The sequence below is a fragment of the Magnolia sinica genome, chromosome 8, assembly GCF_029962835.1.
Source record: "Magnolia sinica isolate HGM2019 chromosome 8, MsV1, whole genome shotgun sequence".
NCBI classification, from domain to species: domain Eukaryota; kingdom Viridiplantae; phylum Streptophyta; class Magnoliopsida; order Magnoliales; family Magnoliaceae; genus Magnolia; species Magnolia sinica.
The window spans coordinates 24,238,316-24,256,064 of record NC_080580.1 but is presented as its reverse complement, the minus strand read 5'-3'; the positions used below and the strand labels follow the sequence as shown (position 1 = coordinate 24,256,064).

The 17,749-nt window shown below is 39.2% G+C and overlaps 1 protein-coding gene across 1 annotated transcript; it reads left to right on the top strand.

Moving 5' to 3' along the window:
* The first annotated feature begins 11,565 nt into the window (after positions 1 to 11,565).
* LOC131254178 (protein FAR1-RELATED SEQUENCE 5-like) lies at positions 11,566 to 17,546 on the top strand. Its single transcript, XM_058255181.1, has 4 exons — positions 11,566 to 11,650; positions 13,033 to 14,382; positions 14,968 to 15,207; positions 17,296 to 17,546. Exons 2-4 carry the CDS (start codon positions 13,041 to 13,043, stop codon positions 17,544 to 17,546), a joined length of 1,833 nt encoding a protein of 610 aa, XP_058111164.1. The 5' UTR covers positions 11,566 to 11,650; positions 13,033 to 13,040.
* Positions 17,547 to 17,749: the final 203 nt, after the last annotated feature.

Sequence of the window (17,749 nt, the reverse complement as noted above, 5' to 3'; positions counted from 1 at the left end):
ACCATACCTTAATACACCTATCCTCCTTTTTTTATATCATGTTTCTGATTTTGTGAATGTGGGTTGAGAGATACTTACAACAATCACTGTCCCCCATCCACTTCAATACTGTACTCTCCCTACATAGCTATCCATATCTTTGATCTTTGATATGAATCTTAAATGTTTATGATTTTAGGAATACTTAGATTTGAGATATAATATGCTTACTTCCTAAGTAAGATTGTAGTTTTCAAATCTAACCTAGGCAGTTAACATGTATTTTCGTGGCATATCATTGTTGTGTTAAATGATACTAATGGTTTAGTAAATGCATAGAATATAATGAAAAATCTCTGAAAGAATCAGTGTAAATAAAATAATACCACAAAAGAGAAGAACAAATGAAGAAATGAGAGATAATCCATTTCTCATCTCCCGCAAATCCTCGCGAACCACAGATTCTAACTCTTGTGACCGAAAATGTCTAACAACTAGAAAAATAAGAAGAAAACTATAGTGAAAAAAATCAGCTACAGGAAACGCCCCATCTGCAAGAGTGATAAATTTGCAAGACTGCAGCAATATCGTGAACATGTGGATGTGTGTAAAAAGAAGAACAAAGACAAGATGAAAGAAGCAGAAAATTGTCGCCTGCAGTAATAGCAAAATGCAGGACAGTGAGAGATGGTTAAAAATGATTAACGCCCCTATCCACTTCAATAACGCTCGTATCTGTTTGTTGATTGATTACTCAGACCATACCCTAACACACTTATCCCATTTTTTAATTATGTTTCTGATTTTGTGATTGTGGGTTGATAGATACTTGCAGTGATCACAGTCCCCCATCCACTTCAATATTGCACTCTCCCTACACAGCTATCCATATCTTTGATATGAATGTTGGATGTTTTTTGTTCTATGAATACTTAGATTTGATATATAATATGTTGGCTTCCTAAGTTAGATTATGTTTTCCAATCTAACATAGGCAGTTAACATGTATCTTCGTGGCATTTAAATGTCATGTTAAACGATACTATTAGTTCAGTACATGCATTTAATATTATGAAAAATCTCTTAAACAATTGGTGTAAATAAAAAAATACCACAAAAGAAAAGAACAAATGAAGAAATAAGAGATAGATCCATTTCTCGTATCTCAGAAATCGCTGCAAACCACAGATCCTTACTCTTTTGATCGAAAATGTGAAACAAGGAGAAAGATAAGAAGAAAACTACAACAAAAAAATCAGATAAGGGAAATGCCCCGTCTGTAAGAGTGATAAATTTGTAAGATTACAGTAGTATCGAGAACATGTAGATGCGTGTGGCATAAAGAACAGAGGCAAGATGAAAGAAGCAAAAAATCATTGCCTGCAATAGCAGCGGAATGCATGCCAGTGAGAGATGGTTGTAGCGATTAATGCCCCTATACACTTCAATAACGGTCTCATATGTTTATTACTTGGTTACTCAGACCATACCCTAACACACTTTTCCCTCTTTTTGATCAAGCTTCTGATTTTGTGAATGTGGGTTAAGAGATACTTGCAGTGATGACAATCCCCCATCCCCTTTTATATTCATTCTCCATACACAACTATCCATATCTTTTATATGAATATTAGATGTTTCTGATTTTATGAATACTTAGATTTGATATATAATATGTTTGCTGCCTAGGTTAGATTGTAGTTTTCCAATCTAATCGAGGCAGTTAACATGTATCTTCATGGCATTTAAATGCACTATTAAACGATACTAATGGTTTGGTACATGCATCTAAGATTATAAAAAATCTCTCAAATGATCAATGTAAATAAAAAAAATGCTACAAAAGAAAAGAACAAATGATGAAACAAGAGATAGATCCATTTCTTGTCTCCCGCAAATCGCTACGAACCCCAGATCCTTACTCTTATGATAAAAAATGTCTAACAAGGAGAAAAATATGAAGAAAACTATAGTAAAAATAATTGGCTACAGAAAATGCCCTATCAAGAATAGTTATAAATTTGTAAGATTGCAACAGTATTGTAAACATGTGAATGCGTGTGGCAAAAAGAACAAAGCCAAGATGAAATAAGCGAAAAATCGTCGCCTGCAGCAGCAGTGGAATACGGGCCATCGAGAAATGGTTGCAGGGATTAACGCCCCTATCTACTTCAATAAAGATCCCATCTATTTGTTGCTTAGTTACTCAAACCATATCCTAACACACATATCCCTCTCTTTCATCATGCTTCTGATTTTGTGAATGTGGGTTGGGAGATACTTGTAGTGATGGCAATCCCCCATCTACTTCAATACTGCACTCTCCCTATACAACTATCCATATCTTTGATATGAATGTTCAATGTTTCTGATTTTATGAATAGTTAGATTTGATATATAATATGTTTGTTGCCTAGGTTAGATTATAGTTTTCCAATCTAACCCAGACAATTAACATGTATCTTCATGGCATTTAAATGTTGTGTTAAACGATACTAATGGTTTGGTACATGCATCTAATATTATGAAAAATCTCACAAACGATTAGTGTAAATAAAAAAATGCTAGAAAAGAAAAGAATAAATGAAGAAACAAGAGATAGATACATTTCTCATCTCCCGCAAATCGCCGCAAACCCTAGATCCTTACTCATGTGACCGAAAATGTCTAACAATGAGAAAGATAAGAAGAAAACCACAATGAAAAGAATTAGCTACAAGAAATGCCCCGTCTGTAAGAGTAATAAATTTGCAAGATTGAAACAGTATCGTTTAAAAGTGCCCCGGTTTGTCAATTTGCGTGAGAGTCAAGTCGGTAAGACAAGTGAGCCCCATATGAAGATCATACAAGCATCTGCCTCAACTGGATGTGTGCTTCAAACTCATCAAAGGTAAACTTAGCCTCACATCCCATGTCCCAAAACACCAAGGTATATAAATCCTTAAAAAGCATAGAACAATATAGGAATATAAGTATGAAATCTGAGTTTGCAAATATGAAAATTCTCTAAGTTTTCAACTTTCTTCGATGTATCGAGCTTACATCGATGACACCGAACACTTGTTTTCGATGACATCGATACAGCCTCGATGACATCGAATTGAGGTCTTTTATGTCCAGCAACCAACATGATATTTGGACAATATTATCGATGAATCGACCGAGCTTTGATGACATTAGAATTCAAATTCTGATGACATCGAGCAAGGTTCGATGTCAACGCATATAGGCTACTTTGTGTCAAGCAAGCTTCAAAGGTAAATTGAGAATTTCGTTGATAACTCGAAATGAGCCTCAATGACATCGAAATTCAAATCCCGATGACATCGACGGAGCTTCGATGTCATCAAATTTGAACTAGTCATGTCCAGCGAGCTTGATAGGAAAATCATCTGGATATGTTCGAGGAATCAAGCTACCCTCGATGACATGGAAATTCAAATCTCGATCATATCAAAATTATCGCTTATGAAAAAAGGAACGTCCGACAAACTCTCAAGGAAAATCTTCTGAAAAGATCGACGTATCGAACAAGGTTTCGATGTCATCGACATTTGAAATCTAATGATATCAAAGTAGGCTCGATGACATCGAAGTCAGCCTGTTCATGTCCAACAAGCTCCTTTGTATACATTGTCGAGGAATCAAACCTTAATCCAATTACATCGGAGTTCAAATCCTGATGCCATCAAAGCAGGTTCGATATCATCGAGCTTCTGTCAAAAAGTTCCAACTATGTTTATCAGTTGAGTTCGTATCATCGAGCTGACATTCGACGTCATCGAAAGTATACGTTCGATGACATTAAACTCTATCAAAAACTGACTATTTTATTTCCGTTGGAACTTTTTGGCAATATAAGGTGAGTTTGTTCGTGGTTGCTATTGAGAGAAAAATAGAGAGAGCTTTAAGAGAGTATTTGCATATCACCTACCCTAAGCTGATTTTCTCATGGAAGTTTATCCTTCAATCCACCCTCATTATTGATATTTAATAGAGTGGATTGAGGAATGAACTTCCCCATTTAAGGATCATCCAGCTACTATCTTAATGCCAAATCATTAAGCTGGGATACCTTGAATGCTTGAATGCTTGAAATCACTCCTTTAAAATAGGAAAACATTTATCAGAGTAGGATTCCAACATAAGCTTGACCCAACCCGTCGCCTTTATTGGAACATCATCAAGTGTTGCAGATCAAGATCAAGCAAGAATCAATCGCACACATAGTCGTTTTTAGTGGTTCGGCTATGTGTCCCGGCGGATGCACTCATCCCATGAGTGTACCGGATTTCACTAATGGAGGTTTCAAATCAGGTTTACCTCAAACCGTTACAACTTACACAAAGTTGACTCTAGGACTTACGCAAGGTACCTAAGACGTGCCTACACAAGACACAAGTTTATGTCCTACATAAGAGCAAGAGTCAACACAAAGCACTTAAGTTTTATGCCCTACACAAGAGCAAAGGATCCACTCAAGCAACCTCTGTTTTATACCACACAGGCTAAGGATCCACACAAGGAACCTATGTTTAGGCCATACAGGCCAAGGATCCACACAAAGAACCTAGGTTTAGGCCACACAAGCCAAGGACCTACACAAAGGACCTAAGTTTATGCCCTACACAAGAGCAAGGGTCAACACACAGCACCCAAATGTAGTCTCCCGTTGGAGGTCTCCTATAAGGGCTTATATGGGGTGAGATGTGCCTGTGATCCAATCCTACACAAGGAATGATCAATAGGGTCTCTAAACTTTAACGACTTACAGATAAGTAGATGAGCCCCATTAAGCATGTTGATGAAGATCTCCTCCTTGATGATGAAGATTTTTCAGCTCCATCTTAGACTATTCGTTGTATCATGCTTAATATTGAATAGTCTTGTGATTGAATCTTCTACTTGGCGTAGAAGCCAATAGAGTTAAATTAGGGATATCTTAATAATTGCACTTTAGATCAAGATTAAGGTAATAGGATTTAAAATAAGGCATAAAATTTAATAAAGTCCTATTCACCCCCCTCTAGGACACCTTGAGCAATTTCCACTTCAAGTAAAGCGCTCCTCACTACAATTTCAATTGGTATCAGTAAGACCCGACCCGAGTTCTTGTGTGTGCATGTGTGTGTAAGTATGCAATTCATTTCTCTTGGTTTTGCAGTCTTACTGATCAAATCCCGGTGACCCGCGACCCTCGGATAGTGTTTGCAGTCATCCTTAAGTCCGGTCAGCTGAAACCTGTGCCGTCTAGTTTGCATCATCATTGCGGTTCCGATGCCGCGTCTTGTGCATCCATCGACGTGTAGATCATAAGTTGTGTGCATTTTATTTTTAGCCCTTGATCATGGTCATGTGGCCCACCTAGGGATAGTGTACACAGATTTCTAGGTAGGTCCCATCTCTTGGCACTATTTCCAACACACACTACCTAAGCCCTATTCCTACACTACCTACCTCTAAATACCACCCACAAGCCTAGAAAACCTACTAACCCTAGAACTTTGGTTGTAACTCCCTATTGCAATCATCATTCTTCGCTAACCAAGGCAAGAAATAAATGATTACCTAGCTTAAAAGGCTTTTTCTCTCTCTCTCTCTTCACTCCCTCTCATTTCTCCCTTTCTCTTTCTCATTCCTCCTTAGCAAAAGAGGGTGGGACATCCACCCCATTCCAGCCCCATCTTCCCCTATTTCCTCTCAATCTAACCATCCATACCTTATCTCACCCATTGATATGGTTCCCTTGGTGCACTAGGAGCTAGAAGATACAAGTTTGGAGAGATCTAAGGTGGGCGTACTTCTATGATGTAGGATTTATATTTCTATGTTCTTACATCTCTTTTTCTTTCTTATTGGAAGTGTATGACCCACCAATCAATGGTGGAGATCCTACGTCATTCCTTAGATGTGGCCAAAAGGCCTATTTCATGCATACATATCCCATGCATGGGGTTTCCCTTTATGGGCCCCATCATAGAGGATTATTTGGATTACATTGCATGATAGGTCATCTAGACCTTAAAATCATGGTTGGGATGGTATCCCAACCATTGATCTTAATTCTAGGACATGCATGTGTTTGATCTATGTTATATTATGTAAATCAATGAAATGTGTGGTGTGATTGACGAAGAAGAGGGCCTCAATGTGGCAGATCCAATCTTCTTGTGGCCGATCCTTTATTCTTTTGATGTTAGCATTCTGATTATGCATGTGTGGCCCACCTTGTGGACCAACAAAAATCCAGACCATCCATGGAGGTTGGCCATCCATGGCGGTCCATCCTTAGACATGTGGCCTTAAAATCCACCTAAATGGGGCACATGCAAGGGGTTTTTGATGTTGGAGAAGGTCTGGATATTTGTGGGGCCCACTGCGGTGGTCCACAACATGATTTTTGGGGGTTAAATCTCATCTTAAATGATGTCTATATTTAATTTCTTTCAATTACATGTTGCTGTCCAAATTTGTCTAGACAGATTTTTTGGCTAACTTGAGGCCAGAATTTGGGGCTTTTGGTGGGGATTTTTGTACCAAGAGATATATAATTTTTGAAGGTACATGACCCACCTATAAGCATGCTAAATTTCAGCCTCAACTGACCTCATTTGGGTCTCCAAAGGAGTGGATCAATATGGGTACCATACTGAAATTTCTGTTGTAATTCCACTAAGATTGCAATTTGGAAACTTAAAAATTTAAAATAGTTTCTGATTAGGTGGGCCACTTTGGTGGACCCTACCTTGTACTACATATATGTAAGAAGATTTAAATTTAATTTCTCCACTTTTTGGACATCCAGGGCACACCCCATTGGGTTCTCAATCATGGTCTATGAATTTTGCACTTAGCAGAATTTCTGGACAGATTGTATTCCTTAATTTAATTAAAATACTTTTAATCGTCCAAAAATCGTAAAATTTTGTAGAGAGGTGGCCCACCCATGGTAAGACCCACTGTCATGCCCCAAACTCAGAAACCAAGCTCACAAAATTTTTGATCACCGAATCCAGTGCCGACAGCCTCCGTAGTACCCCATTCTCAGCTCTCAACGTCTATACGACAAATTCCGATCCTGTGATCCTACAAGGAGGATTTTCCAACGTACATTTAACTTGTAATAAGCATAACCACAAGTTTACCCAAATCACAAAGGCAACATCATCATCACATATCCACTAATATAAACATTTGAATACAATGCTAAAAGGGGAATACATATGTAAAAAATCAAAGCTCTAGAAGTCCGCTACATGCTCCAAGCTCCACGCTGCTGCAACTTAACATCACCTACACACATCTATCGTGCATAAGTTTATAGAAAGCTTAGAGGGTGGTGTAAGTGTGTGCACAAGGTAAGTGCAAAGTATTCAATACAATGTCATAATCATACAATATCGAAAATACTGGCAAAATCATGAATCATATGATATCAGAGTAAGCGGAAATACTGACAAGTCCATGAGTCATACAATATCAAAATAATACAAAAAAATGTTGATAGGCCCATAAATACCATCAGCCTTATCCAGGCTATGCGATGCAACAATATAATAAAAATAATATCATATACTGATGAAGCAATGTAGATCAGCTATGCAATGCGGGGACAGTAAGCCAAATATCAGATGCTGATGATGCAATGCAATATGCGATGCGAATGAAATGACCAAGCTGGAGTGAAGTTGGGATGATAGTACATAGTATTGCAGGCTATGGGGTCCATCACAAGGGACTTCTATGCAAACCAGTCACATACCTAAATTTGGATAGCCAGACTCAATGTAGTAGACTCCTGATCTCAGGTTATCGTGCGCCCCAACCGAAATCCTGGCCATTGCGAAGGTACACGTAACAAATAGTTGCGCACCACCAGCCCGAGTGGATAGTGAATGAATGAATGAGTATGCAACTCTTACTCAATAAGTCCACATATCAGTGTTGTTCATCTTTGGGATCATCACCGAGGTCTAGTACACTCTACAAGAAAATCACCGCCCACTGACGCACGACCATGCAAGTGGAAGAGACCTTACTATCCGCCTGACCAGTAGTTAGCCAATATCTACTCGGCACGTCGATAACGGACCCATTCACGAGCTAGTCAAACTCAGTTTAGCTATGCCCCCTACGCTCGGGCGGGTAAGGCCACACCCCCTCCCAACCGACCACGACATAGTGGGAGACGCGGCCTCCTAGTATTCGGCACTCGAGCGCTCATATATCCACTCAGTCTCGACATTGAGGCATCTCCTGGCCTCAGAGGTTTAGGGACTTTCACCTACAGACATCCTAAGTACCCAAATGCTCAAACCAACATTTTCGGTGTCCCATTTAACAATTCAAGACATGCCTGTGGAGGTCACAACCCCGATGTTGCTAGGGCGGAAAGTAATCACAATCACACAATGTAAGATGCAGGAGTCATACAATCTAGTCATACATCAATCCTACGTATACCGTGTGCTCATGTGAGATAACCTCCACCTATTAGGGAGTCTCATATGACCTGCCCAATGACATATGCAATGGTCAACCACATCTCATAACAAACATGCAGATGATGCATATGGGCATGTATCATGATGTTATGCTGTCATATACTCATAATCGGTTTCAATAACCGGCATCGACAATCAACCTCGACAATGTGGACATTTAACTAATATTGCCCCCAAGGAATGACCCATATAGAGCCTAACATATAGTGGACCCATGGCCTCACACAAAGCCAAATATACAACACCAGGGGCCTCACTCAAGAGCTCAATACACATCACGATGGGCCTTTCACATAGGCCTAATATGCATCACAATGGGCTCCATTGCCTGGCCCTCAAATGCATCACAATGGGCCTCATCACATAGGCCTCATATGCATCGCAATGGGCCTTAAACACGGGTTGAATACACATCACAACGGGCCTAAAATACGGGCCGCATATACATTACATTAGGCCTCAAACACGGGCCGAATGCACATCACAATGGGCCTCAAATACGAGTTGCATATGCATCTCATTGGGCCTCAACAATCGGAATCGACCTCGACAATCGAAATCAGTATCGACAAATTGGAATCAGCCTCGATAATCGGCCTCAACAATTGAAATCAGAATCAGCCTCAACAATCGACCTCAACAATCGGAATCAGAATCGACAATGGGAATCGGTATCGACAATCGGAATCAACCTCGATAATTGGCCTCGACAATTGAAATCAGAATCGGCCTCAACAATCAGCCTCGACAATTGGAATCGGAATCGACAATGGGAATCTGTATCGATAATCGGAATCGACCTCAATAATCGACTTCGACAATCAAAATCAGAATTGACAATCGGAATCGGCCTATACAATTGGAACCGATATCAGTCTAATAAAGGGCCTAAGGGAAGGTCACAATGTGGACATTTAACCATCATCGCCCATCAATGTGGACATTTAACCATCATTACTCCTAAGGAGTGACCCTCATAAAGCCAAACGTATAGTGGACCCAAGGCCTCGCACAAGGGCCTAATATACAACATCATGGGTCTCAATTGCATTAAATGAGCCAAATCAAATGGGCCGAATCAAATGGGTCAATTCAAATGGGCCAATCAAGTGGGCCAATCAAGTGGGTTGATTCAAATGGGCCGATCAAATGGGCCGAATCAAGCAGGCCGAATCAAATGGGCCGATCAAGTGGGTCGAATCAAATGGACTGATCAAATGAGTCGAATTAAATAGGCCGATCAAATGGGCCGATCAAATGGACCGATTCAAATGGGTCGATCAAGTGGGGCGAATCTAATGGGTCGATTCAAATGGGCCGATGAAGTGGGTCGAATCAAATGGACCGATCAAATGAGCTGAATCAAATGGCTGAATCAAGCGGGCCGAATTAAATGGGCCGATCAAGTGGGTCAAATCAAATGGACCGATCAAATGAGCCGAATCTAATGGGTCAATCAAATGGGCCGATTCAAATGGGCCGATCAAGTGGGGCGAATCCAATGGGCCGATTCAAATGGGCCGATCAAATGGGCCGAATCAAGCGAGCCGAATCAAATGGGCCAATTAAGTGGGTCAATCGGGCTGCATCATGTGAGCCTTAAATACATCAAATCGGGCCTCTCATATGGGCCCAACATATACCACATCAAGGTGGGGCCCACTCATCAATTAGAGATCATTTTAGAGCATTTCCCAAAACTAAATCCATCAAAAGATCATCTGGACCATGCCACAAATAACAGTGGAGATAATGGTTTTTTTACTATTTACAATTCATCGGGCATCCCATGATGTTTATTTTCCATCCAATCAGTTCATAAGGTTACATGGACCTGAACTAGGAGGAAAAACACATATCATGTTGATCCAAAGGTTCTGTGATCCCAAAATGGGTTTCAATGGTAGCCCATCGATCCCCACTGATTTTTGTAGTGTGGTCCACGTGATAGACAGTGTGGATATACAACTTATTCATCAAAGGTGGACCCCTCCATCCAGCTATATGGATGGTATGGATTTAAAACATATACATCATGGTTGGAACCATAGAACTTACTGATGTCAATACCTCAGCCACCTGATGGTGGGACCCATTGAGACACTGACGTAAATATACCAGCTATAAAGATGGTGTGGGGCCCACGTGATGGACAACTGGATGGAAAATAGTTGGACTGCATGGAATGAAATTCAAATGCATCATGGTGGCGTCTTCATCTAAAACGGACAGACGGCGTGGATGATCAAATACATCATAGCGGCCCACTGCACAGACGGTGCTGATACCACTCTACATCGTGGTGGGCCACAGAGCTTGTGACGTCAACACCAGTTACCTAGCTGGCGTGACGTACACAGCCAATCCACATCAACGTGGATGGTTACCACGTGGGGCCACAACAAAGTGAATATATATATATAGGGAAAAGGTACTATACGCTTGACCTTACCGTGGCACTCCGTAAGGTCGAGCGCTGTCGTAATGCTGGCCGTCGGATGCAGCAATTTTAAATCAACGGTGGGCGTCAAAACAGGATTCGAAGGAGGCAGACCGGTCGTTCCGGTTACATTGAATCCCAACCCCTGCAACCTTCTCTCTGTCGCCCTCAATACCAGCCCTATCTCTCCCTCAATTGCTGCCATGAGCGACGTCCGCTTGCAGCCCTCTCTCTCCGACGATCCCCTCCACCTCTGATTCGTGGCCACTTGTTAGTTTAAACATCCAATCTCTCTCTCTCTCTCTCTCTCTCTCTCTCTCTCTCTCTCTCTCTCTCTCTCTCTCTTGGTACCACCAGCCTCGGCCGCCTCCACCTCTCTCTCCCTCCTCTCCCTCAATCGGTACCGCCAGCCGCGATCGCCTCCACCTCTCTCTCCCTCATACCCTACCACCACGCCGTGCAGCCTCAGATTACAAGTAAGACCCCTACCACCACGCTGTGCAGCCTCGGATTGAGCCTTACAGGTAAGGCCCTTGTATTTTGGTTTTTTTTTTCCAGATTGAGATGCTCTGGATCATGTGTTTGATATATTTCTAATGTTTGGACAATGACAATACACATGTTTTGGTGATTCCGCAATAATGCGGTCAAGCTTTTGTGACAAACAGAACTCTCCACAGCCATGGGCCGGGGTTCCAAGTTCCATTAACATCAACAAGAATAATTTGTATGCAGGTTTTTTTTTTCTGAATGTGGAGTGGCTGCATGTTTTCTCATAACCATCAATTTGCAATCATGAAGAATTTGCAATCATGAAGAATGTATATATATAAATTTTTTCCTGAAATTTCACAAAAACATCATAAATCAGTAGATCAGGCCTCATCCATGTTTCAATTCATGTTTGGAGAGTAAGATTGCAAGTAATTTGGTAGAAATTTTGGAAAATTTGAAATTTCTCAAAATTTTCCTAAATCAGGCCACTTGCCCTCAAATCTCGAAATTGAAGGCTCAAAATCTTATTCTGGTTATTTGATGATCACACAATTATTGGATGTTTAAACTAACAAGTGGCCACGAATCAGAGGTTAGGTTATTCAACCAACCTAAATTTGGGACTGACTACAGGACAGTGGGTTCGATAATTTAGTCAGTTTAATTTGAGTTAATGTATGTCACGTGTACAATTTGAGCATCTGCATATCAACTGTCATATTCTACCATTGGATTAAATGACTCCACTACCTTCTCTCTCTCTCTCTATTTTTTTTTTAATTTAAAAATGCTTGAATGAGAGGCATGTGGAATCTATTTGGGTGACCATAGTTCCCAAGGGTGATGAGATGTGCTACAAAACAGTTCTCATCTGACTTGTGATTCTAGGTGGAAGAATTAAAAAAATGAAAAGAATGAAGAAGAGCAAATGCCCATTTAATGCAGGTTCTGTTTTCCATGCTGCCCAAACAACAGGTGTATTATGCTCCCAATGACAATTTGGGTCATACAGCCAAATTGTTAAGATAGAGGTTTGCTAGCCCCACATGTGGCAACCTGGCATTTGGGTTGGCTGCTTGAGGTATGAATGAAGTTTAGCCCAACATGTGACAACGTAGCATTTGGGTTGCCTGCTTGAGCTTTTTTTTTTTTTTTAAAGATTATAAAAAGAGGCCAAGAGCCACATGCCTAAGGAAGTTTTATATGTTCTAAGGAAGTTTTATATGTCAGTGGCATTTCTCTCTCTCTCTCTCTCTCTCTCTCTCTCTCATGTTTCCACTAGTCTTATGTTTTGAAAACAGAATAGTTATTGCTTTCTCCTGATTAGTGATTAATTGGGCTGATTCAAGGGTTACTTCATCATTATGTTTCTACAATTAAATATTTTTTTTTTGCATGCTCATTGATTTCAATTCCTAAAATTATATAGAAGAGAGTAATTTAATACTTTTGCAGAATATGCCAATATGATTCACTAGATTAAGCTAAGGGTTGTTATTGTTTTTTTTTTTTAATATATTTTTTATTCTTCATTTATAAATAGTAATTTTTGTGCTCTCATATTTATTTCGTAGCTTTTGATTAACCGAATTTTTGTTTACTTTGAACTTGTAGTTGGGGAAATGGAGTCACAACCTAATGCAGGTGTAGAGAATCATAATGGACACCAGACAAATCATAATGAACACCAGACAAATCATAATGAAGAAACAATCTCACATCCATATGATTTCATTCCAGAAGCACCCAAGGAAGTGAAACCAATAGTTGGTATGGTGTTCATTTCTGAAAATGTTGCATATGATTTCTACAATGAATATGCTAGATGGTGTGGATTTAGTATACGAAAAGGTTCAACGCGGAATAGTATGAAAACAGGTGAAACAATTATGCGAAGTTTTATATGTTCTAAGGAAGGGTATCGACATCGCAAGCATATAGAAGCAACAGATCATAAAAAGAGACCAAGAGCCATGACAAGATGTGATTGCAAGGCAAAGATTGTAGTTCACAAGAATGGATCAGATAGATGGGAAGTTAAGACATTTGTGGAAGCACATAGTCACAATTTAATGAGTCCAAGCAAGGTTCATTATTTACGATCACATCGACATTTTACAGATTCTCACAAGGTTGTCATGGATAACATGAGAAAAGCAGGTATTGGCGCAGCTAAAGTGTTAAATTTTTTTACAAATGAAGCTGGAGGACCTGAGAAAATGGGTTTTATTGATGAAGATGCAAGAAATGCTCTAAAAATTCAAAGGCGTGACAAACATGGCAAAAGTGCTCAAGAGTTGCTTCTTTACTTTCAAAATAAACAGAGGAATGATGATAATTTTACTTATGCAATCCAAATTAACAATGAATGTAGATTGACATCTTGTTTTTGGGCAGATAATATTTCAAAAATAGACTATGAAGCTTTTGGTGACGTTGTATGTTTTGACACAACATACAAGACAAATCAATTTGATATGCCTTTTGGTCCATTTGTCAGAGTCAACCACCATAAGCAATCTATCTTGTTTGGTGCCGGGCTTCTATTTGGTGAAACCATTGAAGATTTCGAATGGTTATTTCAATCATGGTTACAAGCTATGGGTGGGAAGCTTCCAAAGGCCATAATTACAGATCAGGATCCAGCAATTGCTGCTGCAATTGCAAGTGTATTTCCGAATACCGAGCATAGGTTGTGCATGTGGCACATTGTTCAGAAGCTTCCAGAGAAGTTAGGTAAAGTAATTAATGAGAACCCATCATTCAACACTGATTGGAGAAATTGTGTATATATGTGCGATCAGGAAGCCGAATTTGATGCATTATGGTCGAAAATGATTGTAGATTATAATCTTGAAGAAAATAAATGGTTACAAGATTTGTACACGATACGTAAAATGTGGATTCCAGCTTATGTCAAGAAAACATTTTATGCAGGGATGTCAACGACACAACGGAGTGAAGGTATGAATGCCTTCTTTGATTATTTTGTAAGTCATAAGTCAACGTTTTTAGAATTTGCAGAAGGATATGATCGCGCTTTACAAAAACGTCGGCATAATGAGTTGAAATCAGATTGTGACACTTTATATAGTATACCTGTAGCAATAACCTCGATTGATATTGAAATAGAGATGGCAAAAATTTATACAAGAGAAGTATTTTATGACTTTCAAGTAGAGGTGAAGGCAAGTGCTTTACTTGTTAATAAGTTGGTAGTAAGGGAAGGACCATTAAGTAAATATAATATATTCGACTATAGAAGGAATGATAAAATGTATACAATTATTTGGAACCATGATGAACGGTTCGATTCTTGTACTTGTCAGAGCTTCGAATTTCATGGGATTGTTTGCAGGCATTTATTAGTTGTGTTCAAGGAAGAATCCATCATAAAAATGCCTTTTCATTATATACTTAAAAGGTGGACACGAAATGCGAAAGAAAAAAATAAAAGCGACTCAACTCCTCTGTCTTCAAACATTGATGAGTCAACCATCTTGGGGCGCAATAAAATGTCTCGTATGATGAACTATTTAATAAATGAAGGAACGAGGACTCCAGAAATAATGGAACCTGTGTTATCAGCTTTAGAAGATTTGGTTGCAAATGTTCGTAAAAAATGTGGAGTCGAAGAAGAAACCAGTATTGACAAGAATGTTGAGGGTGGTGAAAGCAATCTATTGTTCAATGCACATTCTAAGAACTCTTACATAGTACTTGATCTGATGGTTGTTAATACTAAAGGCCGAACGAGTAAAAGATTTAAATCTGGCAGGGAGGAGAATAGTAAGTTATGTCGTGGGTGTAACAAGTAGGTTATTGGGCATGATAAACGAAATTGTCCTATATATAACCAACTTGATAATGCATCTGAAGAAGCCAGGTATATATTTTTTTCTTGTATTTTTATTTGATTTCTTACATACATTGCATTATTTTAAACTACATTCATTATCTCCACAGTTATGGCAGTAACGTTGAAAGAGGAAAGGGAAGAGCAGTTGGTAGGCCAAGAGGAAAAAATATAGTACAGGGTCGTGGTAGGATGTTAAATCAAGGTAATTAAAAAATAACTATCAAGGCATTTATTAATGAATGCTTAATATATACTTTCGATTTTCACGTACTTATATAATCTCACATGATTAGATTGATCAGTACCAAAGGCATGGTGTCTTAAATGTCTACAAGCTTGCGCCATCGGCTACATGTACGAATTCTAACCCTTTTATGAAAACAATAACTTAAATATATGTTCTTTTCCTTTTGATAACTACATTTTTTTGGTCGTTTTGTATGCAGGAATAACTTGAAATTATTTACTAAGAAGATACCTATTATAGATCACGGAAGATTGAAGCATCCACTACTCTTAATGTCGACGATGTGGATTGATTTCATTTTCATGGCAATAACGTGCATTTTTTTTTTCAATTTTCATATTCTTATTATAAAATATTTGCGTGCATGTTTCAAGGACAGTGAAACATTCAACTATTGTTGATCGGTGTTTTAAGGTCGTTGAAATTTTGAATAACATTTTCTTTTTTCTAATAACATACATAGAAGTAAATAAGTGAGAATATTAATTGACTTGGTATGATTGCAAGATTTTGTGCTTTCCCTTGTGTTTCATAGACTGGAACAATCCAATTTATGATTTTACAGTCAGTTGTACATATCCCTCCCTTGGGCTTTGTTCCCTTCAACATCATTGCACTTGCATCGTAGAAAAAGCTATCATTCATAACCATACTCTAATGGAACTTATCCCCCACGGCCCATTGAAGCCATTGAATATCTACTGGGTTTCATCCAACCCACCATAGAAATAGCTGTCATTCACCCCCGTCTGTTCACCTTCACCATATTGTAGACCATTCTCCTTACTGTGGCTGATCTGGCTGCAGCTCCCATCAGAAGAGCTACAGCTATTCTCCCCTCCAAGCATGTAAGCTCCATCTTTCATTTGATATGAATGGTGTGGATGATGGTGGTGGTGGTAGTGATGTATGGGAAACCTCTCATGGGTTTGTAAGATGCAGCTGGTAGCATTGAAAAGGCCTAGAGGGGCAGGCATCCCTGCAAGGCTTGTGGGAGATTTTTGAAGGGGTGAGAAAGCTTCATAAGGAGATGGGAAGGGTGGTTTCTGCTGTGGTTTTCTTTGAGAGGGAAGAGTCCCAGTCAATCTAATTTGAAATGTTTCTGAGTTTCTGTTATAGTGTTAGTTAATACAATTTAACCCGCTTCGGTACAGTATATACTATAGAGTACAGTTCTGTTATAGTATATTGCAGCTGCATTCCAATGCTTTGCTGAAGATTATGGTTTTTTGCAGACTGGGTCTAAAAAGTTTTGTGCTCAATTACTAGTGTGTGAGAAAACAGGAAAAATTGGAAAAGTTAGAAAAGGCATCACGAATGATGCTAGAAACAATTCGTAGATCATGCTTTGCCTTTTCAATGTTGAGGATTATCTTTTACATTTTGTGATCTATTAGGGTGTGTTTGGATTGACAGTAAACTAGGGAAGGCAAGGGAAAGTACAAGTGTGACATAAGCGGATGGTAAAGTGAGATTTTTGGATGTGTGGTTAAGATCAGTCATTCGGTGTGATTTTTGGGCTTTGCTGCACCCACAGCGGGGCTGACTATTTTGGTGGTTGGCATTGAAATACATATATGCCATGTCCCACGTGTATGGTGGATGAGTAACCGCCATCCAACGAGTGTGGAGGTCATGCAGTGGTTTAGTCTCACTCTTCTTACATTGGCCTCTCATATATACATATCGCTTACTAATTTCTTATGTTTTGCAGGTTGACTGCCTTGTATGTAGCTACTATTTTTGTTATATTGGTTCAATAGAACTTCAGATTGTAGGAAACTCTATTTGCAATCTCTGGGATTACCAGCAAATACAGAACATGATCATGGGACATCTTCACATTCTTTAGAAGAGGCCTGTCTAGTTGAATTATCGGATGAAGAAGATAATACTCTCATGGCGAACTATGACAGTGTACAGTCATGTTCTTCAAGTAATATGAAGAACAACAATCTTGTACCAAAAGAGGTCTTGGAGGTGCTAGTAAATGGTAGCTTGGCTTTGCCTCACTCTAAGTAGTTTACATTGCCTTTGGTCATTCCATGTCCTCGAGGGTGTGAAGAAGAACATTACTGCAGGTGAACAAAGCTAATAAATATGCGCACCTCATGTGCAAATTTTCATTATTGTGTTCAACCCATCATTATAGCCTTGTCCCAACTCCCAACTATTTGGGGTTGGCATTACTATTCCGTTTTGCCAATCATATCCAAAGCAAGAAT